Source organism: Dysidea avara, chromosome 15 (assembly GCF_963678975.1).
Source record: "Dysidea avara chromosome 15, odDysAvar1.4, whole genome shotgun sequence".
NCBI classification, from domain to species: domain Eukaryota; kingdom Metazoa; phylum Porifera; class Demospongiae; order Dictyoceratida; family Dysideidae; genus Dysidea; species Dysidea avara.
The window spans coordinates 2,062,576-2,088,343 of record NC_089286.1 but is presented as its reverse complement, the minus strand read 5'-3'; the positions used below and the strand labels follow the sequence as shown (position 1 = coordinate 2,088,343).

Sequence of the window (25,768 nt, the reverse complement as noted above, 5' to 3'; positions counted from 1 at the left end):
TGTTAACATTTGGTTTCATTCTGCATTGAATAAAGTTACTTGCACTTGTCCAAAATTCTGAATGATTGTGAGCTGGCCATTTCTCTCCGGGTGTGTGGAAAAGAATAAAGTCAACCAAGGCACTCAATTCTTCATTGGTCCATTTGTCCTCCTGTAAGTTTAAAAAATCGATATAAACTAATATTTATATATTGACAGATCATGGATCTTATGTCCTTATATCAGGAAAGTTCAATATTTACCATAAGAGCATTGCTAGAGTATTTCGAAGTACTGGCTCCTTCCTCAGATCCGTCATCAGCAGTCAGTGATGGCTTCGGGGGTAGCTCTAGGGGTAAATGGCCGTTTGAGTGAGATTGGCTGGTGAAAAGCGCCACTTGTCTTGCAGGCACGTGCAACATGCCATCAGACATCTGTTTCTGTTCGCGTAAAGGAACCCTCTTTCGACTCTTTTCATCTCTGTATGGTGTACAAAGTGTCGGGGAACTTCGAGAACGCTTGAAAACTCATTGGAGATCTCCGAGGAGATCTTGCGCAATCGTCTTCCGCCATAGCGTGGAACCCACGTGATCTACCAAATACTTGGATGCTGTATGTGTGCGAAAACGATCGTGATCGCTGATGATCGCTGCAGGTATACAGTAAATATAAATCAAATTATTTATTGGCACTATTTGTGTGCCACACGGCTTTTGATATAAAAATTTGTATTGTTCTATGTGCATCACGTGTACCGCTTCCGCCCTCCTCTGAGTTCAGGATTAGACCATAAAATCAATAACCTTTAAAATATCATATATATTTTCGGCATATATTAGCAGCAAAATCTACATACTAGCTTACCTAGGGTTAATAGAACATACTCGGGGTCGTATTAAAAAAATGTTTTGATGATCTCTGAGCTCTGCTCTTTAGCCGAATCGTCTAAGCTTTAGCCATAGCTGTGCCTGCAGCGCTGAAGTAGGAATTTCACGACAGCCCAGCTAATTTGCCCCTAGCTACTAACCGCAAAGTCATTATCGTTGTGGTAAGCTATTTTGTACGCACCACCTGCGGTGGTCAGCCTATTATTAATTATTTCCTATTACGAGGTGTTAGCAGGCATATCGCTGGATATAATTAATAGTTAAATAAATTCTACAATTATTTAATAATGATTCTTGTCTCAACTCTAGCCTGAGTGAAATGAGCAGTACCATTCAGCAGCCAGGAAGGAACTGGGCAGCCAGATCCTGTAGGAAATAGACAAACAATGTAACAAAAATATACATAATTGTATGATCCTATAGACCACCAAGAGGCAATCTAGTTTGCTTAGTTATTTTACAGTACCAAAGGTATTGGCACCTGCAAAGGTTACAGGTACGCTGCTAACTATGCACATGAGAATATTGTATACTTACATATTTCATTTCAGCAGTGGGATGCTCCTCCAATGTTAGTGCTGTGTTTTTTCAAACTACAGCAGATCTCTGCATGCATGACGATTTGTCAGAACCTAGTGGATACGGAAAAAAAACCAGTATCTGTTGTGCACCTAATCACTAAAGGTATATCATTAGAGTGCTGAACTTACCATAAATGTGCATGACATATTGTAGCCATAGATACACCTTCAGGGGACCAACACCACACATCCACTATGGAAAGATCAAGTTAGCATAACTCTACAGCATACATAAGACTCTGTCACCATATTTCATTTATAGGCCAGGAAAATGAAGGATTTGGGGACAGCAGTCCATCCCCTTGCCACACCCAAGGAGGTACCTATGGGGGCTACTAAAAGGGGCGCAATACTCCAGGAAAAATATCATTGTGAGGGAGGTTGAAGGGAGAGGACGATCTTCCTTTGCAACAAAATCATTTAATGCTGGAGGTTTTGTCTGTGAATATCGGAGGTGTTGTTCGCTAGAAGATGGCTGAGGACTGGGGAGATCTACACAATGCCACCCTGGGTCTGGGTTGTTACTGTCTAGATGCAACGTACAAAAACGTAACATGTTATTGATGCTGCAGCTTCTATTAATGACCCAGGGAGGTATATAAACAATGCCAGCAAAAATTACAACTTAGTCAAGATGCCCCCAGTTATGAGAGGCAAGCCACCTAACTCACAACTTAAAATTGGCTTCGTGGCTAAGAAGGACATCAAATATTGGAAAGAACTTTTTTTCACTATGGGTTAAAGAACAACCCAGACTTCCCTTGGATTGGGACAGATGCAAAAAAGGTTGGAACAACACTACAAAAACTAAATCCACCATGAGCACGGTATTATTTTCATGTACTTGCAAATGTACCATACTGTCATTCACATGTAGATCTAGGTCCCCTGTTTCAAAGTCAAAGAAGAGACCACCACCCAATCGTAAAATGATGAGCTGCTACGTACCTGGTTGCAATACTAAGGATGTTAAAAAGCTTGCAGATCATTTAAGAGGAGTGTACAAAGAATTAACCCCTAAGCAAAGACAAGAGTACCTGGACATTGGGCGACAGAATGCTCCTAAACGTGTACATATGTGGCTGCATAAATATCTTTAATAATCATTTCACCATTAGAAGGGTCCCCCAGGTGTAACAATACAACAAGCCATTCGAAGGGTAAGTATAACTAATGTTACAGTTGTAGTCTTATACTAACTTATGTATTTTACCTCTAACCCTAACCCTAAAGAAAAGTTGAGACAAATACTGTTGGCAGTCAAGTACATTATCAGAACAATTGACAACCAGGAGCTGTACTATAAGGGAAAACGGATTATAGATGAATTGGAGGAATGGTGTCATGGACTGGGAAAGGGAATTAGTTATCAAAGACAAGAACGCGGAGTATATGTACAACAAATATTACACACAATTCAAGACCCTAACGAATTTATGGAAAATGATACGGTATGCTATACAATCCAAATCGTATTAGCAATAACACTGAAATACAACTTTGCAGGTGAAGGAAAAACTGTCCGTAGCTTTTGATGAGATGTCCAGTCTTAATGAGCCAGGCAAGAAAGCGATCGACATTGTCACTGCATATGCAGCAGCTGCTCTTGTGTACAGAATGGACAACGATCCAGTATCGCCACGAACCTGACTGTTGAAGGGTTTAACATGCGGGAAGAAGGTGATAACGGATTGGTGGTGATCCCATGTGTGCGTCATAAGACACAAACACTGGCACAGTTAGTAATTACCGAAGATGTGGAAGACATGCTACAATACTACCATGACAATATAAGGACACAAATAGTACCAGCTGAGGAAATAAACAAGAATTACTTTTTTTTGAAACATAGCGGAAAGATGTACACACAAGTGTACAGGCATATAAAAGAGGCACTGGGCTCAGACAACATGATGCCACCTGTATCAGGACTGTACAGTATCCTGGTATCGTCAGATGCTAGAAGAGACTTGGATGCAAAGAAACATGCAAATGCAACAAAACATTTAAGCCATTCGATGCAAACAAGTGCTAAGTACTAAGTACTATGAACTTACGAACACCTCAGATGCTTCTGAAGCACATGCATCTACTCTCTATCACTGCGAAGGAGGTGGAGCCAGGAGGAGAAGCGCTTGATCACAGACAAGTGGCCACTTACCGCAGACTGTCCAACCATCAATGAATGCAGAGACTTTGTAAAGGAAGCACAAATTTCACGAAGTGCTAGGGAAGTTTTGTTTAAATGGGAACAACTTCAATCTCTGCATGATTGTAACTAGACAGTATGCAACCAATCTATACAGTTTGTTATGTACACATTATGTGCTTACAACATATTATCACTTACCATAGTATTTTACCCAATGCTCCAGGCATATTGTCACTGTGCAGGAGCTGCCTCTTCAGCAAAATCGAGTCTGTGAATGTCCATTAGCCTAAAATATGCGGTGAAAACATGAGGCAACAACAAAAGATGTACAGTGTGCACAAACAATTGTAATAGCAAATTGTGTTACCATTGTCACACTACATGAACACTGGTCAATTTTCTACTTCACTTAGCTACATGACTGATGTGCAATCAACTTGACCATGTTGCCACACGAAAAACACCATTTAAGCAATTCTAAAGAGCTCAGTTGCAAACAAATCACCTGTACAGAATAAAATTATAAATTATATGATTAATAGTGCATATTTCCTCCAGTGCAGCTAGCAGTCATATTAATAATACTTATAATATATTTTATAGCTAGTGAGTGGAAGTCATTCATGTTCTTTTATTTGCCTGCAACACTTTATGGCATACTTGGGGACAAATACTACATTCATGCATTACTGATAATCAAAGCTATGAGGACATTGCTTGCTGTTGAGATATCACAGACTTGTATGAGTTTGGCTGAAAAAACTGATGAAGTTTTGTGAATTGATGGTGCAATACTATGGTAGGGATAGATACACAACTACAACATTTTGAATACACTGTATTTCCTTGGTCTCTAACTGTGCAATAAACATCCATCTGCTGTTGCATCTTGGATTCTATGTTCGTTGTTTTGATCCATTGTGGACCCATTCTGCATTTGCATTTGAAAGTCAGATACATTTGTATGCAATTTCTGCTTGTGCCACCTATTGACAAGAGACACTATTTAGGTTGTTTTGGGTGAGTAATAAATCCCATATACTCCACTTTTTTTTTTCCTATATACTCCAGCACAATATAATATAAACTTTGTCCCATACAAATGTGCATAAAGAGTGTTGTGTGAGAATCTCTAGCATTGCAAACTTACCATTATATATATGTGACCCGGTCTGACAAAACCGGGCTTATCGTTGAAACAATAAGTTTTCACTACGGTTAAAACAAATTTTGGGACAAACTGAGATTATTACATAAACATAAAGACATACCTTTCCTCCGTTGCCTTACAAAGTTTCAGCACTATCCACCATTCTTTAGTCGAGTTATTAAGCTTTCTCTCCACCTCTGTAGCTTCTTGCTGTATATGAAATGCGGAGCTCAACAAATCGTCCGATTTGTCACAACAGATTGTGGGATTACAAATGGAGGTACACTACAATACTGATATTTTATTCAATGAAATGATTTTTTTTTCTGAATGACAGACAATGCTCCAGCAGTTTCTTGGTGATGCCGATGACAGTGGTGACATTCCTGATGAAGGTATACTGTTTCTCTGTGCATGTTAACACAAAATGTCATAACAAATTTTTACACCTCTTGTAGAAGTACCATCATTGCCGGATCCATTTAATGACATCGAGCTAACACTTCAGGCACCCACCATTGCATCCTTGGACGCTGTGTGTAATCCACAAACATCTACTGCATGCTCATCCACTGAGCCCACACCAAGGCAGTCAGCAATCCACAAGGTGTTTCTCACTAGACGGAAGAAATGGGAAACTGAACAGGCATCAGAGTCATCCAAGTGTCCTCATACTTAAAACTTGTGGGTGTAAAATAGCCGATGGACAACCATGTAGTAGCTTGTTTTCAGAGGACTACATAAACGATACCAGAGCAAAGTGCTTCTTCTTGTCCAGGGATCAGCTAGACATGGTATTGTTGGGGTGTGTGGCTAGTAATATCTGCGTTGATGATGACGTTGGAATCCGGAGTGGGCACAAGCCTGCAAAATGGCAACGGACCAGCATTGATTATGCACACAAAGGGTACAATGTATGCAGGGACATGTTTACCTTTTTACATGGGGTCAGCCATCACAAACTCCATGCCATCAAGGATCATTTTCTTGAAGACGGAATAACCCCGAGAGAGCATGGCAACACTGGCAAGCAGCCAAAGCATGCCCTTAGTTTTACAAGGATTCTGGGGATACTTCAATTCATCCAGAATTATGCTGAGCAGCACGCTATTCTTCTCCCTGGGTGGAAGGTATTCCCATGTAAAATAATAAAATAGTTTACATAAAATTGCTTCTGTTACAATACTAGCTTGCTGAACAAACAATTTTTTCTCTGAGTATACCTATTAAAATTCACGAACTTTTAGCCAGTTATACTATTGCCACACCATGTATTTGTTAAGCAAGTTGTACAATTTGTATCTTCTCTCTCACTCACTCACACACACACAAACCATATAGCTTATAGGCTCCTTAGTCTTGATTGTATACTGCTTACATTCTATTGTTTTCAGAAAATTTGGGACTGCTACATCAACTGCTGCGAGACTACCAGAGCTTCGGATATTATGCAACCAGTATCCTATTGAACATTCTGTAGGTATTGGAAGTTCCAACTCCCATACATTGTAATTGGGAAGCCGTGCAGTGATCTCTGTTGGACCTGCCAGCAAAACAGCATCGCAATAATGAAGATGGCAAACAGTTCAGACCGTCAAAAAGAGAAGGTACATATGCACATCACACATACACACACAAGATCAATTTCCTACTTAATTAATGATCATCTATTCTCAGATCATTGATGAAGCCAAGGTCCACCTCGAGACAGTAACAATGGAGAGGTCTTTGTATCGGAATGCCTGTAAATCTAGCAGAGACACACTCAAGGCAGTCTTCACTGAACAAGACTTGTTCCAGCCTCCACCACCATTATCATATTCACTGCACGAACTTGATAAATTATTGGAGTTTAACTAATAAACGGAACTCAAGAATTGTCTCAATTTGTCAACGTGAGGTATTCGATAGTAAATGGAAATTAGTAAAGATTAATGTTTTCAATGTTTGCAAGAAACGGGCAATTTCTTGTTCGGTGAATTACAAGAGAATGGGATGCAGGATGATGCTGAAGCTTTGCACGCAGGTACTATACACTGTGTTAAATAGTATTAAGTGAAAAAACTGGTTTGTGAAATTTGGGCGATAAGCCCAGTTTTGTCAGACTGGGTCACATATAATAGATCTCCGAATGCTCTGTAACCTGCAGAATATGGATCGTCATCATTTCTTGGAAAAGGGAAGTGCTGTCTCCCTAACATCTACAGAAAACGACAATATAAACTACCTCATGAAGAACAATTTTGAAGAAATTTCAATCCTGAAGCAAGAAGCTGTAACAGATGCATTGTAAACAACAGAAAAATACGCACAAGATGTTATGGTAGTGACAAGAAGCGAAATAACTACACAATTTCTTTTGAAAATGATGGTACAGTGAACTACAAACTAATAGAAACATTTATCTATGTTGGAAACCATCACCTTGCTTTTGTAACAAGCCTAAAAGTTGTCGGAAAAGGGCCTGACAGAAGCTTTGATGATTGCATTACAGAACAAACAAAAGAAATATTATTTAAAGATTACCTAGCCTTTGAAGAAGACCACGGGATGGTTATTTTTAGTAACCAAATTAGGAAGTTGTGTTGTAATCTTGGTAGTTCTAGCTGCAAATACCTGTAAATAGTATTGATTTGTCAACAAACAGCTGACATATTTTTGTACACTATTATGATACTTCAATATAGTTACTGTATATATAATTATCACACTTCATGGAAATAATATCGAGATACTCTAATAGAGCAGTCATTTACTCTAGTATAGTGCAAGGAAGGACTGATATACTCTAATAATTCAACCAACTCTAGAGCATAATCTTGATATACATTGAAAGTCACTTTCAGAATGTTGCTGTTACTAAGCAGCACAGAAGTGCTGGTGAATATGATTTACCATCTCAGTCCACAGCAGATGTTTTTAGCCAGTTTGTTTTCCCAGAGATTCTGTTTCACTGTTTGGCCTATTTGTCATCATTAGATACCACTAAGGCCACTGGTCCTGGTGGCTTGTCTGCACGTTTTTTAAAGGAGATATCTAATGAGATAGTTGAGCCACTTACTGCATTGTATAATGGATCACTTCAGACAGGTGTCATTCCACTGGAGTGGAAGAAGTCTCATATCACTCCAGTACATAAGGGTGGCTCTACAGATGATGCTACTAATTACAGGCCAATAACAGTTGTTTCAGTAGTTGTGAAGGTTTTGGAGAAGTTGGTAGCTACTGAATTGTCCATCAGGCGGCATACAGGTTTGGAAGGTCTGCTGAGGAGATAGTATTTCTAATTCAATTGACTCAGTTTGTGCTGCCTTTTTAGACTTGAAGAAAGTGTTTGACTCACTGGACCATTGTATATTGCTTCTGAGTTGGGTGTGTCAAATACTACATTGAGTTGGTTTAAGAACTATTTGCTAATGGATTTCACCGTGTTAAATGTCAAGGGAAGTTTTCTTCCTGGAAGATGATGTACGGTGGTATCCCTCAGGGCAGTGCTTTGGGACCATTGCTGTTCTTGATATACATTAATACTCTACCTTCAACTGTTTCTGATGGAGTACTTCTCCAGTATGCAGATGACATTACTTTAAATCTGTCGCGGTAAAGATCCTCTGACTGTTTGATGCGTCATAACTTTGTATTGAATTATTGCTTTGCCGTGAAATTTTCAGCACATATTACACGTTTAGTATTATATTACCCATATAATTTTTGTTGCACAAATTTTATAGCAATGGCTAACCTTTGCCTCTCAGAAATACTTGAAATTGATATAGAGAGTTTAGCTATATAACACATACATTTTATGTATAATCAGCTGGCTATAACTAGTTGGACATATTGATAATTCAATGAGAAGGATTCTTGCAAGAAAACAAATTTTTGATCAACATTATTACGTACAACATAGTCTTACATATTTTCTTGCAAGAGATATACATAAGTAATATTTTCTAGCAAGACTTCTGTTTAAGTATTATATTCTTGCAGGAAATCATATCACAGGTACATTCCTGCAAGACTGTGCAAGATCTTGATGAAATACTACTACTATTCTTGCAAGAACTTTCAGACAAATCTTGGTACATTGAATATTTTGCCTGGGGTACTTTGCTGGAAGGAACTCCATGCAGGCTGTAACCATGGCTTCTCAGTGCTTTTCGGCTGTCAGTTCCGGTCTCATCAATAAACACAAGCATTTCCTGTTTGTACTCTGACACATCTAACATAAACTTTTGTCGGAGAAATGCAGACCTCTGTGTTGCTACTAAACTCAGCTTTTGGTAAGTGAATTTGATTTTGAGTAAAAACCTGCAGATTGTAGAGACATCAATACTGAACAGCAGTTGTTGTGAAAGCAACTTCTGTACTTCTGTAAGTTGAGTCCCAGGGCTCTCCACAACAAAGTTACACTGCTAAGCAGTTAGCTTTCTAAATGCCTTCTCCTTTGGGTATTGCTTACTAGACATAGAACCGGTGGTTTGAAACAAACCTGCTATTCTGCTAACTGTTGATTTGTCAATTCCCAAATTTTTGGCCACTCTATTATGCGTATATTGTAAACCTTCAACTTGCCACATTACCCTGAACCATAAATCGTGACTGTAAGGTTTTGTTTGGTGTCGTTCGTAAGTCGTCATCAAGATCGTTACTGAGTAAATTACCCGGCTAGCTACGGTATTGTATGCATTTTATTATTCAAAACACGTGCATGGCTGGTAGTTGCAAAGACAATGCAATTTCCTGTAGAAGACATGGCTGATGTAGAGGATGTGACTGATGTAGAATATGGGGCTGACCTGGATGTAGCTGGTATTGACGATGTCATTGGTGATTTTCTAGGAAGCAACTGAATTTTATGAATTTGATTAATACATCTGTTGGTAAGCCTTAGTTTCCTTGAGTTCCACATCAGTCGAGATATCACCTTGACCTCGTCAAAGATTAAGACACCATCAGCACAAGGCAACTGTTTCCCAGATTGCTTACATTCTGTAACAAATTTCTCTAACATCTCTACTTGCTGGGAAATACAGTCCCATGAAGCTCCAGCTTCATGCAAAAACCATCCGGTGTAAGCTTGAAGGGTACTCCGTGAAGGCAATTGAAGAATATTAAAACTCTTTAATGCTTCATAGGCTGAAGAACTTCGGGTGTATATGGCAAGTGCTACAATTATATACATATATAATTAATATTCCTATATAGAGTTCACAATATAAAACATGGGTGGTGGAAATTGGGGGCCAAGAAACTGGGACACCCTAATAGAGCAGCCAGCTAATAGAACAGCAGTGTTGGGCAAGTTACTTCGTAAAAGTAACCAGTGTTGGGCAAGTTACTTTTTAAAAGTAACTAGTTACATATTACATATTACTTGCAGCTGAACTATTTAGTTACAGTTACATATTACCCATAAAATAAAGTAACTGTAATAATATTACATATTATATTACTTTGTGCCCATAGCCTTAAGCTGTCACGTGTGAAACTACCACCTTATCACGTGACACGATTGCGTTGTTGGACAATGTGCAAGTCTTGATATAAGTAAGTAGCTGGTGAATAAGCCTCACTTAGTAGGCTTCATTACTTCGTTGTGGCAAGGCGTTACTCAGCAGGTTACTAACGAGATTAGTAACTTCGTTACTTTTAGTAATAATATTACGTAATATTAGATTCATTACAGTAACTATATTACTTAGGTAACGCGTTACATTTGCAAGTAAAGTAACTTGAGTTATATTACCTGTTTTTATAGCGTATTTCGTTATATTACTTTGTTACCACAAAAGTAATAATATTACGTAATGCGTTACATAAGTAGCGCGTTACTCCCAACACTGAAAGTAACTAGTTACATATTACATGCAACTGAACTATTTTATGGTGGTATTTTAGTGTCATAATTGTTTTATAAATATTTTTTAATATTATGTTAAATTTTATTATAGTGTCATAATTATTTCATATATATATATTTGCAATCAGTGATTTTTGTAATGATAAAAAATTTTCATGTATTATATTTGTGAATGGAAATAATTTTATTTTACCAAATCCATACGAGTGCACAATCTCCTATATGACTACCAAAGCTACTGGGCTCGGGCTAGACAAATGCTACAGTAGTTGGCCTTTGTTGGTAGAACTAATCACGTGATGGTAAGTTGTCTGATCACGTGATGGTTAATTGTCTGGCCACGTGTGCGTCAACGTGTGTGTGATCGATGAGGTGATCAAGAAATACCGAGAGAAATACTGCGTTCTTTTACGGCTCCTTGGTCTTTTTTGTGAGTTTACGAGATTGCCTTGTGTTAAGTACGTACGGTAATTATGTCGCACAAGGCTAACTGGTGCATAACACTTTGCTTTTAAACCACAATCAGCTCGCCATGGCAACGTCCACGTGGAAGCCGAGGTTTGCGCCCTAACCATGTTGCAACCTTAAATTGTCTCCCTTATACCAATGAGCTTCGCTAGCGCTTATTCACTTCTCAATGTTCACAATATCATCCCCCATCCTCAGGTGATTTCATGTTAAATGCTAGGCACCACCTCAGCCCCATGCACTTGGATAGATAGCGCGTGATATAGGGACAATACATTGAGTGGTGCATTACACACAACATTATGCTTGGTATAGCAATTTTGTATGGGCAAGAAGGAGATTTTATGTATGCTGCCAACTGACATTTACCTATTATTTTTCTGTAGTTCCACTGAATGATGTCACACATTAACGGAGACATAACTAGGACAAGAGAACTCCTATCTCAAGCAGTCCGCCACTTGGACAGTTACAATGCCACTCGTAGTCCTGCTACTAGTTCTCACAATACAGCTACGAGCAGTGGTGCACCTATGCCCTCACAAGCTAGTTTGCACTATTCATTAGTACCCCCTCCTTCAAGACAACAGGAGACTTCTACTTTCTCTCAAAGACAAAGCAATTTTAGACCTCGTGTTTTCCGTCCAACATTCCATCCAGGAAAGCCAGCAAAGAAAAAGAAATTAGCAAAATGGCAAAATGACTTTGTCTGTCTTGCCTCCACCACAGCTTGCAAAGTTCCCAATAACATGGACAAGGCAGAGTTGATCTGAGCAGGACTTGGTCTACAACAGCTGTCACTTTATTTACATGGTGATAGTTCAGATTTTTATGAAGACATTGTTTGTGCATACCCAAAACTCAGAAGTGGGGGTGGTTTTGAGCTGCTAAGAAGCTGTGAAGGAAATTCCAAAGAGCTTGTAATTCCACCTCCGCCTGCAGGATACACAGTTTCATATAATAGTTTGAAATATCATTGGCCAAGGAGTGTCTATACCCTTGTTTATTAAACAAGAAAAAAGGAGAGAGTTTGAGCACAAACAATATTTGTTGCTTCGGTGTGAAAGATAACTGAAAGTCCATTGTACCAATACTAAACTAAATAACAGCTTATCCAATCTAACTTTATTATTATGGTTGTTAGTATCCTCCTATAATTGTGAAGAAACAAACAGTAGTAAGGATTCCTCCCCCCTGAAAATGGTGCATGCCCCCAGAATGACTGCTCCTATTAAAAACCATCTTATAAACATCCTTAGCGACAAAAGGTGCCTTTGCAGAATAGTCATAGCATTACCAAAGCCAGATATAGCATTTTTTACCAAAAATCATCAAGACCTAAAATTTCGTCTGCCTGCCTGATTACATTTGAAAGGCTAGATGGCACAGCAGACAGCCACCATATTTTGCACAATAACAAAACTTATCAGTGGAGTGTGCCTTTTGGGATTCCGATGAGTGTCTGCCCTCTGCACCTTGCTATTCCCTTTATCTTTACGATGCTGCTCATCTTCAGGTGTCTGCAGTGCTATATAACTGAATAAGTATGTTTAGCTGTAACTTATAAATCTTAATAACCAACCAGGAGCACAATGAAAAGTGAGGCATGGCTCTTCATTAAGTCGTGCTATGTAGCACTATCATGTATACCAAATTTGGCCCCACCTCTTTGCAGACCGTAAAAGGAAAATACAGAAAACCATGCCTCTTGAAATTTTGTGTAGGTCAGTCGAACTTGAACTTTCGTGCACATATTTGTAATATTCTAATATAACAGTCACCAAAACATAATAATTATAGCTATTATTAGTAATACAAACAATAAGAAAGTTACTGATAGCAGGCATTACAAAATAGCCCCATGGGGAAATCCCTACACTGGTATATCACAAAAATTGGTATTTTAAATGTAGTATATTATTAACTGGTTGCCTGAAGGTAGAGGTTTTCTTGAAAAAAACAAAATAGTATCATGTTAATAGATTGGTTGACATTAGAGGAATAATTTTGTATTAGGAAAGTGCACCCAAGGAAACCTGCAACTATTGCAGGAAACAGGTACCTATGCACTTGCTGAGAGAGCATTTAAACCTTTGCAGTCAGACAGAGACCAAAGAGTAAGTATACATTTTCTTGTAGCTATCAGTGTACAATGAACAATGATGCAATGTATAACATATTGGCACCCTCATGCTGGCCTACACTACTATTTCCAAAGACAGTTGAAATTGGAAAAGGGAATGTACCATATATAAATATTATGAATTTTAAGTGCATGTTTAAATGCATATAGAGAAAAATTAAACAAGAAGGCTTCATTGGGATTACCATAGTAATGTCATAGATAATCTAGCTGAAATGCTGTCCATCTGTCTGTCAGTCACACGAATAATTTGCCTGGGACTGCCGCCACCAACACATCAAGTGCCCAACATCTAACGCTCACCATCTGGCTACTTAAAGTTTGTCACCGTGAATAAACGTGTGCTTCAGTGTGTGCTCTGGAGCAGGTTGAAGACAAAGAAGTGGAGAAAACTTAGCAACATTCCACTGAAAACCACAGAACAGATGGTTTGATTGGTAGAGTGCTTAACTAGCATGCATGAGGTCGAGGGTTCAAATCCAGGTCCATACCTTTTGGTATACACTTTTTTTTTAAAGTCAGCTTTGAAAACATTGCTACCTGGCATTCCAAGCATGCATCAAGACGGGACTTGAGCGAATTTAAATGCATGTCATCTTGGAACTCGAATATTGTAACTGTTAATCGATATCTGCTTCAGTTATAGTGTTGTTTTAGTTCTAAGGAACTAGAACTAAATCTACTTTTAGTACAGCAATTTAATTCTAGTTCTAGTACACTAGAACTAAACTAAAATTGTGATCTATTTTAGTTCTAAAACTAAAACTAAACTAAAATTCATTCAAATTTTGGTTCAAAAACTAAAACTACACTAAAATTCTTTCAACTTTTGGTTCAAAAACTAGAACTAAACCAAAACTTTTAGGACAAGAACTAGAAGTTTTCTCAAGCAATCCTACATAAAAGGGTATTGTACACTATAACCACTTAACACTATCCTTTGAAGATGGTGATGCCTGGAAATACTACCATAAAACATTTTTATTCAGCATTAATTCTGCTGATTTAGGTTATTTAAGCACAATTCTACTAGAGCTTTTGTTCATTTGTGCACAATGGCAAGTGGAAGTTGTGCTGAACCAGGTGAAAGGCCTAAGTCAAGTGGAGTGTGGAACTACTTCAGGTACGATAAGATCAAGGACAAAAGTGTGTGTACTGTGAAAAGTACTGATGGTTTAATTTGTGATATAAAAAGAATTTAAAGGACAATATTCTATAAACTTGAAGAAGCATTTGAAGACATGCCATACTGACACTTATAAATATTTTGAAGCAGCTGAAATTGAAAAGACAAAGGAAAAAGAAAGGAGAGGTTCTTCTAGCCAGTTGAAACAGTCTTCCTTGCCAATACATAGTTTAGGATCTAAATTGTGCAACCCTAACAGCAATAAACATAAGGCTATTATACATTTCATCTTACAACCTTTATAGGTGCTAACAATGTACCACTGAATTTAGTAGATAACAGTGAATTTTGTGCATTAATTGAAGAATTGGATTCTCAGTACAGTTTGCCTCATCGATAGAAAATGGGAAAAATCTATCAAAACACCAAATCTAAAGTTTCTGGAAGTCTAGGGCATGCTACCAAGGTTAGTATATTATGTGAAGATATCTAACACTAAAACTAACACTAACTAAAATACCAGCTAAAATTACAGAAATATGGGGTACCAGAACTAATACTAACTAAAACTATGGTAGAATTGAGATACTAGAACTAAAACTAACTAAAATTATGGTGGAATTGGGGTATTAGAACTAAAACTAACTAAAACTGTAGGGGACTATGAGCACTAGAACTAGAACTAAACTAAATTGAATTTGCTGTACTAAAACAACACTATTCAGTTAGTTCTTTGCAATGCGTTGAAGCCAATGGGGTATAAAGAAGCAGAGAAGAGTTGTGGTACATTCCTGTCAAAACCAAGTAGACAAATGGCGGTTAACCACTCAGCTGTAGGTTCAATCCCCACCCAGGGAACTTTTTTTTCAGTTCTGGACCTTTTAGTAACACATTTTTTGTGTTCTTGATGTCATGCATGTTTCAGCAATGCTACCCACTAGGTTCATGATAGCACCTGTTTTAATTAGAAGTCAAGGCACGCTATGATGCGTATGTATGCTCTGTCAACAACTTGGTCAAGAATCACTGATTTCCTTATTCCAGACAATACGGGACGTTCGCTCAAGTACTCTAAAAAAGCAGTCAGGTCATTATTATGCCGACAATCTAATGTGAAATTGAGTGCATGTAGTTGTTTCATCATCTTTGTGGAATTAAGTGTTGGAAAGAATATTAACTTTTTAAGCACATTACACTGTAGCTCAGGCCTAGAAGGAGCAAGGCTATACCGACAATCTAATGTGAAATTGAGTGCATGTAGTTGTTTCATCATCTTTGTGGAATTAAGTGTTGGAAAGAATATTAACTTTTTAAGCACATTACACTGTAGCTCAGGCCTAGAAGGAGCAAGGCTATAGCTATGCTTCACTAAATACAATATAGGTAGTGAAACATTGGAAAGATTCATTCTGGCTACTGTAACATTGTATTTGATCAATACTACCAAGTGGCTGTAAAGCATTTTTTAAAAATTATATGGACCATGCTTTCATCATGGATGCTGTATTGTATGATGTTATTTGCATGAATTTGTTACATTTAGGTGTGCTTTATTGGTGAAGCTGGTGTAGACACTGGAGGACCAAGCAGAGAGTTTTTTCGATTGTTAATGATGGGAGTGGATGAAACATATTGTTGCGGAAATGACGGTGCTAAAGTGTTCATGCATGATGTTCCTGCAATACAGGTTCTGTGACAATTTAAATATTATAGCTATTTTTGTTTGTCTCTTGCTAAAGGAATCACACTTTCGGACCATCGGTACATTTGTGGCTATGTCAATAATCCAAGGAGGTTTTGGTCTACCTATTTTTTCACAGCACTTGTACTCCTACCTTGTTACTGGCAAATATGTCAATTTGGAAATCAACAATGATGATGTTCCAGACCCAGCAGCACAGGCTCTATTAAAACAAGTAATATATACACTGTATGTTACCACCTGGTTTTAAACCTAGCCGTTTATAAACTGGCTGCCAATGTATAGCCTCTTTGTAAATGTGTTACTGGCTGGTTTTAAACCTATAGCCGGTTTATACCTGCTTTTAAACCATCTTTTTAAAACCAAGTCATGCATTGCCTCATAGAGGTTTTCAGGAACTGGTCACAACAGCTGCAGCCAGTACTTACTGATAATAATAATTATTGATAGTGGTATAGCCCAGGTTACAGAAATTTTGGAATACTCTTGCTTTGAATGCTGTTAGAAGCTTCCTTTGAATAAACAACTGTTCGGACTGAATGCTATTTTTAAGTACATGTAATTGACAGTTCTATTAGAGTAAATGACTGCTCTAGAGTATCTTGACTCGTCTTCAGTATAGAAGGGCTTATCCCCCAATAAAACAGGCGCGAGGCCTCCCTTTTGTGCTACACCTATGACTGAAGATAAAATCACTGAAGAACTCTTACAAGGTCGTGGCTCAAGATCTTTCACAGAATGGAGGCTATCTCCTTGGTATCAGAAGTATACCTGGTTTGTGACCAGCTGGCCGGTTTAGAAACTGGTCTTAAAGTATATAACCAGGCTGTAACATATCACACAAACAACTGATTTGTTGTAAGTTCAATTCCCTTGTGAATCTTTTCACAAATTAAACTACAAATAAGCATCCCCTTGTGCTTTCTACAGATTGGACAGGCTGATACTGATGAGAAGTTGAGGGACATTTTTGTCCCAAGAGATGACAAGGATGATTTATCATACCTTGTAACTGACACTGGTTATCGTATTCCGTTAACCTGCCTTAAGGTAGCGGATAAAGCAAATTTGTGTAAGGCTGTCAGAGAATACCACACCATTATCAAAGTACTACCAGAAATCAATCAGTTTGGTGAAGGGCTGGAAGTTTTAGGCGTGTTGACCATGGTACGTAAGTATCCAGAGCTTCTAAGCTTATATTTTATTGACAAAGAGAAAAAGCCGATCAATAAAGGTATGCTAATAATGATGGGTACGTAGTGCATTAAGGGGTGGTCCACAATTTTCAGCCTTTTTGCAAGCGTACAAAGAGTACTCTTTTTTCTTACCCCCTCCCCCCTACTATAAAGCGTACTATAAAAATGTTGATCTGTGCATACACCATAAATCGAGAAGATTTGTATGTACACAGTTAACATCAATACACGTTAAAATACAGGGTTAGCTATGTACAACTGATAGTCTGTTATTAATTCTTTTTGGGCCTTCCTCTTCCTAATTTGTGGTTTTTCTCATTCTGATGTTTCTGCAATTGGTACCTTGAACTAAATACTTCGCCACATACTGGACATTTAGCCCCAGGCTTTGACTTTTTGGCTGCACCTGAAGAATTATCTGAAGCTGACTCGCTTCTTGATCGTACTCCACCATGGATCAGTCGCAAATGCTTAGCCTTATCATTTTCACTTGTGAAGACATACCTACATTTATCAGTGGCTATTCATTACTTCCTTTAGATGCTCATCTGGATTGCTAAATTTTAGTGCTGTTGTCAACTGGTGAAATGTCATATAGTGGTCCAAATGTTGTGGATCAGGGGTAATTGGTGGAAAAGCCCATCTCCTACTCACAGGTAGCTTCATTATGTTGACTGCCTGAACTTCTTTGTTTCTACAGTCACACATGTGTTCATCACAAATCCCCCTACGAAAACAAAGCCTCTTCTTCTGTCCATATGCTTCATGAAATATTTCCATTCTTCTAATATTTTTGTTTTTTCTTCACTTTCTCTTATGGACTTTAGGCTACCCGTGAGAGTGTCTTTGACTGTCCAAAAATCTGTGTATTGGTCAACACGAGGTTCTGTAATTCCTTTAGATGTAATTCGAAACCCATCGTGAACTTTTCCATTCCAATAGCTATCAAGAGCATCTAAAGCATTTGAAAAAACTTGCTTCTTCTTTTCATGCAGCTCTTCTGAGGTAAGTGATTGTTGTGAAGGTGGAGTGTCTTCACCTGGAAGACAAGCTGACAAAGAAACTCCTGCAAGCAAGGAGACCACAAATGCTCTATTGGATTGTATCGGGATAAGCCAGGTGCATAACAAACACAGATCAACATGTCAAAATTGTGATCCCTCCAAAATCGTCCAAGATGAAACTGGGTTAAGGTAGATTTTGGTGACCAGTCTGCCCCTCCATCACAAACCAGTGCCAATACTGCTCTGTTCATTTCAGGATTTGCTTCTAGGACGTTATTTAGATCACTGAGGTGGTCAACAATGGTAGTTGAAGTGTTCTTGACACACTGATTGTATACCCATAACGGACCTGTGGCTGGTGCTTTCAGAACATCTCGACCCAATGAATCCTTGATTATTTCATTATCTCCATGTGATTTGAGCATAAGTAAACCATCAGGCTCTATTAGGTAACCAGGAACTAGAAAATCATGATCATGATAGTGAGGAACATCATCACTAGGAAAAAATGTGTGAATCTGGTGATACCTAGAAACTGCTTGGCCTCCAATGTGAACCTTAGCCTTACTGTCACAAGAAAAGATTACCACTTCATCTGGATATTCTGCACACATTTGGCGTACTACAGATATACTGTAGCAAAGTATTCATGAGCATTTATATTGTCTTTGCTAATGTCACATGACTTTACACCAACACGAACATCCAGACAGTCCTTATGTCGAGCAGCATCGCGTGAACTTTCATTTGCCGGCTTTAAAAGATAGTGAATTTTTGATTTTGAAATTTTGGTTAAACCTTCTACATTTTTCAGGACATGCTGTCGTATGTCTTCCAAACGCACTCCACATGTACTAGATGTACCACTCCGTCTTCGTACATGGGCAGCAAAGCCATGAAGTTTGATAAAATCAAGCATCACAGTCAATAGCTGTGGAAATTTCTTTTGCAAATGTACTGGTCCAGTCTGTTTATAAAACATGATACCTTGGTCAATTTCAGCAACTCCAAGCTCTTCTTCAGGACTTTGTTCTGTGTCATCTTTTTTGTCCAGCACCATCACTTGATGTACTAATCCTGGGCTAAACACCATTTCAGTGTAGTCAATTAGTACATAGTGTTGACCACTTTTGACACAAACAACAGGAAAATGTTGTTCTAATTGGTGGATGGCTTGACCCACAGTATCTTTCATATCTACATTCAGATTGTACTCCTGACATATTACATAGTCTGGAATGCAACGCATCCCATTCCAGTGACACTTATCTTTGATTGAAGGGAAAAGAGCTAGCTGTTGTACATTTAATGGAGCAAAAGAATTATTATCAAGCATTTCAGCATCATGTAGACTATCAACTGCAACATCCCAAGTAATACTAATACTGTTGCTAGCAAAAAAAATGTATTCATTTGAACCAGTAGCTTTGTTAAAACTTCTTTGTTTTTGAGCCCGGACACATGCTTGTATCAATGGAATAGTTTCTAAGACACGTTTGGTGTCAAAAAATATGGGTAGCAGTGACGAAATCTTACAAAGCTGATTTTAAAAATATTATATGAAATAATTTTGATACTATTATAAAAAAGGTACTTTACAAAAAATATTTACATAATAATTTTGACGCTAATATAGCACCATACTATTTAGTTACAGTTACATATTACCCATAAAATAAAGTAACTATAATAATATTACATATTATATTACTTTGTGTCCACAACCTTAAACTGTCACGTGTGAAACTACCACTTTATCACATGACCTGATTGCGTTGTTGGACAATGTGCAAATCTTGGTTATAAGTAAGAAGCTGGTGAATAAGCTTCATTCAGTAGGCTTCGTTACTTCGTTTTGGCTAGGCGTTACTCAGAAGTTAACTAACGAGATTAGTAACTTCGTTACTCGTAGTAATAATATAACGTAATATTAGACTCGTTACAGTAACTATATTACTTAGGTAACGCGTTACATTTGTAAGTAAAGTAAATCGAGTTATATTACCCGTTTTTCTAGCGTATTTCGTTATATTACTTAGTTACCACAAAAGTAATAATATTACGCAACGCGTTACTCCCAACACTGTAGAACAGTCATGTTTATGTATCCCTCACACACACTCTGACCTGCTCCATATAAAAAGAGAGATATGATGAACTATTGTCTATAATATTGATACTTAACAATTTGCAGGAGCACTCATAACTTGGAATTGTAATGTTAAATGAAGTGATGACCTATTAAGGTGTTAAATGAATTAAAGGCCGTTTAAGATAGGGATTCCATTCTATATCGTTTACCAATTCATATAGTGATCATGTTCCATCTATTCCCATGTCTTTTGTTTCCTGTATAAAATGACAAATATAGTTAGTGATTAGACATTATAGGTGCCACAAGTCACCTTGTAGAGAGTTCAGCTACAAATAACCACCATGTACAGAGTTCAGCTGCAAATCACCTTGTAGAGAGTCCAGCTACAAAGAAACCATCATGTAGAGAGTTCAGCTGCAAAAAAATCACCCCGTAGAGAGTTCAGCTGCAAACAAATTGCCCTGTAGAGAGACCAGCTAGAAACAAATCACCCTGTAGAAAGATCAGCTAGAAGAAGTTACCTTTTAGAGAGTTCAGCTGCAAACAAATCACCCTGTAGAGAGTTCAACTGCAAACAGATAGCCCTGCAGGGAGTTCAGCTAGAGTCAAGTCACCCTGTAGAGAGAATCCTGTAAAGAGTTCATCTATGCACAAGCAAATCACCCTGTAGAGAGTTAGCTACATTTCAAGTCACCCAGTAGAGAGAGATCAGCTCCAAATTATCCTGTAGGGATTAAATGACATGTAATAAATATATGTACATTTAAAAATCAGAATGAGTTAAAGTATTTATAAAATCTGCTTCATCTTTTTCCTGTGGTAAAGAACAAAAATTGGTTAATAAACCCCAAAGCTGGCAATAGGCCGGCTTTTGGGTATACAAATACAAAAAGAAGTGAAATCTAATCAAAAACAGCCAAGCTGTAAAAAAAGCCTTGAAAAGGCTATGGTGAAAAAGATGTGTGACCCGGTCTACGAAAGGGCTCTTATCGCCGAATCAAATATTTTTCAGGAGGCATGAAGAAGTATTTAGAGCAAAACAAGATTATTGCATGTATGCATAGACATACCCTTTCTGCACTCTCCCACAAAGTTTCAGCTTCACAACGTATCTTGAAGATGACTTATTACTAATTTCTCCGACCCTGTATCTCCTCTTCGCGTTGCAAAAACGGACCTTTACAAATCACCACTTTGTCAACACAGCTGCAAATTTTAGCGGGCTATATCTGCGCGAAATGTCCAGTAAAGATAGAGTTCTCTATGCTCTTAACTTTCTCACCGGAGAAGGCGTCAGTTATTACTGGGATGGAGTTGAGAGCAACCAAGTAAAGGCGCTTATTAGTGACTACTTCGATGCCCCAACTGATGACGAAAAATACCACAGAAGTGATGACGAAAGCAAAGAGGAATGCGACCACAGAAATGAAGGTAATAATTTAATAACACTAATAAATGAATGGTTAAATAAAAATACACATCACACATACTACAATCTTTTTTTTCTTATGCAGAACAACAGCTTACAAACTATGGAGACAGTTATGAAAGTTACTAATGCATTCAATAACAATTAAAACATATAAATGGTGGACTTTTTATAGACTATGAATCACAGCCATCTGCTGGTATTGATGACAGTATTCAGGATGAAGGTAAATGTAGACTTGAGGATATAAACTTAGTTTTAACTCTTGTAGAAGAATCCACAATAACGCCTGGAATTCTGAGTCCACTTCTAGAGAGTTCTTAAGTGTTTGTACTCCCAACTCACGGGGTACCAGTGCAACATCACTGGCTACTAATGCAATGTCACCGGCTACGACTCCAACGTCTCGGACTTCCACTCCTACATCACGGGCATCCACTCCAACATCTTGGGTAACCAGTTCACAGCCACGGGTTACAAGTTTGCAGTCAAGGGCTACCACTTCACAGCTACAGTCAGGTGCTGCTACTCCATCTAGGAAGAAACCATCTGATAAACGTTTATCAGCTGCCACCCTTGCTAGAATCAAACATGGTGAAGTGGAAAGGGAAGCTGAGCCAGTCATATGTGAAGAATTTGTTCTTACAACTTGTGGATGTCAACTTGCTGGTGGAGGACCTTGTAGCAGTATGTTCTCATCAGAATACTATCAGCAGTATAGGGCCCAGGCCCTTTTCCTCTCCAAGGAGTTACTGGACATGGCATTAATTGGATCAATTGCAGCTACTGTGTGCGAAGATGATGACATTGGGGTGAGTAGTGGGCATAGGCCTGCCAAAAGGCGAAGAACAACTATTCAATACATGCACAAAGGATACCAGGTGTGCCAAAATACTTACAATTTCTTACATAGTGTTGGCGAAAGAAAGGTACACAATATCAAAGAACATTTTTTAGAAAATGGTTTGGTGGAACGGGAACATGGCAATACCAAAAATCGTCCTCACAATGCACTTACTTTCGCCAGGATCACAAACATCTTGAAGTTCATTGAAAACTATGCTGAAAAGTATGCCATCCTTTTGCCAGGCCGCATTCCTGGATTCAAGAGAGATGATGTTTCAGTACTCCCAACATCAGATAGTAAACAGGTGATATCACTTTAAGTGAAACAATACAACTACATCGAAATGTTGTTTAATGTGGCTAAATCAGGAACCCATAAGCACCGTTACACCTGCTTATGGGCTCCTGTTTAAATCTACCAGGGAGTTTCCTAGACAATAAATTTAGGAAGGGCTATTCCTGGTTTTTGAAGTATATGGGGGGGGGGTAGAGGCAGAACTTCAGTCATCCAAAATTTAGTTAACAGAATTATGATTATTAAAATTTATTAATTTTCATCATTGAGCCAGTTGAGGCATAGTTCAGGGTGGCAAAATTATTTCCAGGGCAGGATAAAATTCCCTCTTCCCATAGAATAATCCTCCTGTCTACTCACATTTTGTACACTTTAATCATACTGAAGGCACTAGTCTCATTTCCATGGAATACAACAACATACTTACTGCATGTGTATCTTTTCCAGAAAATTTACGACCAGTATGTTGTAGCTTGTGGGAAAAGTGAAGACAGTGAGCTGCAGCCTGTGTCCTATAGAACCTTTTGTAGATACTGGCGTCTACAGTTGCGGCATGTGGTGATTGGAAGACCCCGAACTGATCTCTGTTGGACCTGCCAACAGAATAGCATGGCAATTACAAAGATGGCTAATACATCAGACCAACAGAAGGAAAAGGCACAACTTACTTTGTGTGGTATTGTATCGTAGTTAAAAACTAATACAACCAGCTGATGTATTTGTTCTGTGCCACTATTCTTTTACTTTCACTGTACGTTCAGTAATTCTCTGTCACGCTCAATTACAAAATCCTTCACAATTTCCCTATACCAAAGGATGTCTTAGTATCTGCCCATTATGTTCCAAGTTCAAGTAGTCATTTTTGTCTGTAATGTGAAATAAAAAATGTTCATAATACAAAAAGACTATCATTTTTGTTACATCTCTAATGTATCGTCCTGTTTTTAGATCATTGACGAAGCTAAGACACATTTGGAGGCAGTGTCACTCGAGAGGTCTACTTACCGGGAAGCCTGCAAGTTAAGTCGAGAGAAACTGAAGTCTACCTTTACTGTGTCAGATGAGTTCCAGCCCCCTTCACCAGCATCTCACTTGCCACCAAAGAGCCACCAAATCACTGTTCATTACAGCTTTGATATGGCCCAGCAGGTACATAAAAATGTGCGATAAGATAGATAACCAAGTTATAATTTGTTGAAACAGGTTCACTACCCTAGTGATCCTTTTCAGCCAGGGCCCATCTATTTTTTGACACCATGGAAGTGCGGTATTTTTGGCATTTGCTGTGAAGCAATACCAAGGCAGGTAAATATGATTGTATATGATACGTATATCCTCATAATTACCTGGTGCTATACTTTAGGTAACATACCTCATTGATGAAGCCTTTAATATTGGCAAGGGGGCTAACTCCATTGTATCAATGCTCCATTACTTCTTTGAGGCTCACGGGCTTGGTGAAACATCAGCACACCTCCATGCTGATAACTGTGCTGGACAAAATAAGAACAGGTTTATGATGTATTACCTGATGTGGAGGGTGCTGATCGGTCTACATAACGAGATAAAAATATCTTTCCTTCCAGTGGGGCATACAAAATTTGCTCCCGACTGGTGTTTTGGCTTGATGAAGCAGAAATTCCGGCATACAAAAGTGGGAGACTTGGATGATATTGCCAATTGTGTGAGCTGGTCATCTCGCGTCAATGTTCCACAATTGATTGGTTCATTGGATGGTACTGTATTTGTCCCCATGTATAATTGGCAGTATACAATTAAGACTGCTTTGAAGGACATTAGTCATATGCACCACTTCCGCTTTACTGCTGATGCACCTGGATCAGTGTTTGTGAAAGACACTAGTAATTCTACTGAAAGGGAGATCATGCTCCTGAAAGATAGTTCCTCTGAGATTTCTCCTCAACAATTGCCCCCATTGCTAACACCTCCTGGCCTCTCCACAGAACGACAGACGTATCTTTTTGAAAAGATAAGAGAATTTTGCCCTGCAGAAAAGAGAGACAGTGTATGTCCAAGGCCTGCAGGCATTTAAACTTTCACACATTTAAGTTATAAGCATTATACAATTTTAACATGGATTGGCATTACCTAGAACACAAGTTACGTTTAGCTTAAGTAGTCCAAGAAACTATGGATTCCACTAAAACAAGCATGAAACAGTCCCGTGAATGCTAGAAAGGGCAGCTTTTAGGATGTGTTTGAAGATGGCCCAACCACGTGCCCACTAAAAGGGACTCCTAGCTATCAGTTTGCGTACCTACATCACGAATGTGTCAACGTTCTTCCTCACCGTCACGATCATTCCAGTGCTGCATTGTTCTAAGCAGTTTCAGTGGCATGTCATAGCTTCTAGTTTCTTTCTTTTCACACCACAAGCATACACGATATTATACTAACGTTAATAAGCATAACCGGGAAAAGATTTGTCGCGATTTGTCCAGCTGTTTGTTTACAATAAGTATGCGATAAAAAGCGGTGTTTCATTTAATTCACTGGAATTCATGCTTGTTCAACTTTGACGGAATCGGACGAATTCATGATCCGTGAATAACTGATGAATGGATTGCTGCAGAGCGCTGAAACTTTGCAAGTGAGTTTATACTTACCTTATAACTATTTTTAGCCAAAAAAGTCAGTTTCCAAAATTTGGGCGATAAGAGCCCTTTTCGTAGACCTGGTCACATGTGAAATCCAAGGTGGCGGCCAAGAAATGGCTGTGATGGTAGGTTTTTCACCATAGCCATTTCAAGGGCCGCACTCCTTTTTTTACAGCTTTGCTGTTTTTGATTAGATAAGCACTTACACTTAAAAGAGGAGCAGTGGAATTTGAT

At 38.4% G+C, this 25,768-nt stretch overlaps 1 protein-coding gene across 1 annotated transcript; it reads left to right on the top strand.

Annotated features, from left to right (window-relative positions):
- Positions 1 to 11,478: 11,478 nt before the first annotated feature.
- Positions 11,479 to 17,787, top strand: LOC136245170 (uncharacterized). The gene is made up of 7 exons (XM_066036673.1): positions 11,479 to 11,843; positions 11,901 to 12,043; positions 13,097 to 13,197; positions 15,893 to 16,036; positions 16,089 to 16,265; positions 16,982 to 17,285; positions 17,627 to 17,787. Exons 1-7 carry the CDS (start codon positions 11,479 to 11,481, stop codon positions 17,785 to 17,787), a joined length of 1,395 nt encoding a protein of 464 aa, XP_065892745.1.
- Positions 17,788 to 25,768: the final 7,981 nt, after the last annotated feature.

Bases quoted from the DNA above. Each gene is read 5' to 3' on its own strand.
- LOC136245170 (XM_066036673.1), top strand. From the start codon at position 11,479: ATGTCACACATTAACGGAGACATAACTAGGACAAGAGAACTCCTATCT. The intron at 11,844-11,900 runs GTTGATCTGAGC...ACATGGTGATAG, and splicing joins AATAACATGGACAAGGCAGA to TTCAGATTTTTATGAAGACA. The intron at 16,037-16,088 runs GTTCTGTGACAA...CTCTTGCTAAAG, and splicing joins ATGATGTTCCTGCAATACAG to GAATCACACTTTCGGACCAT.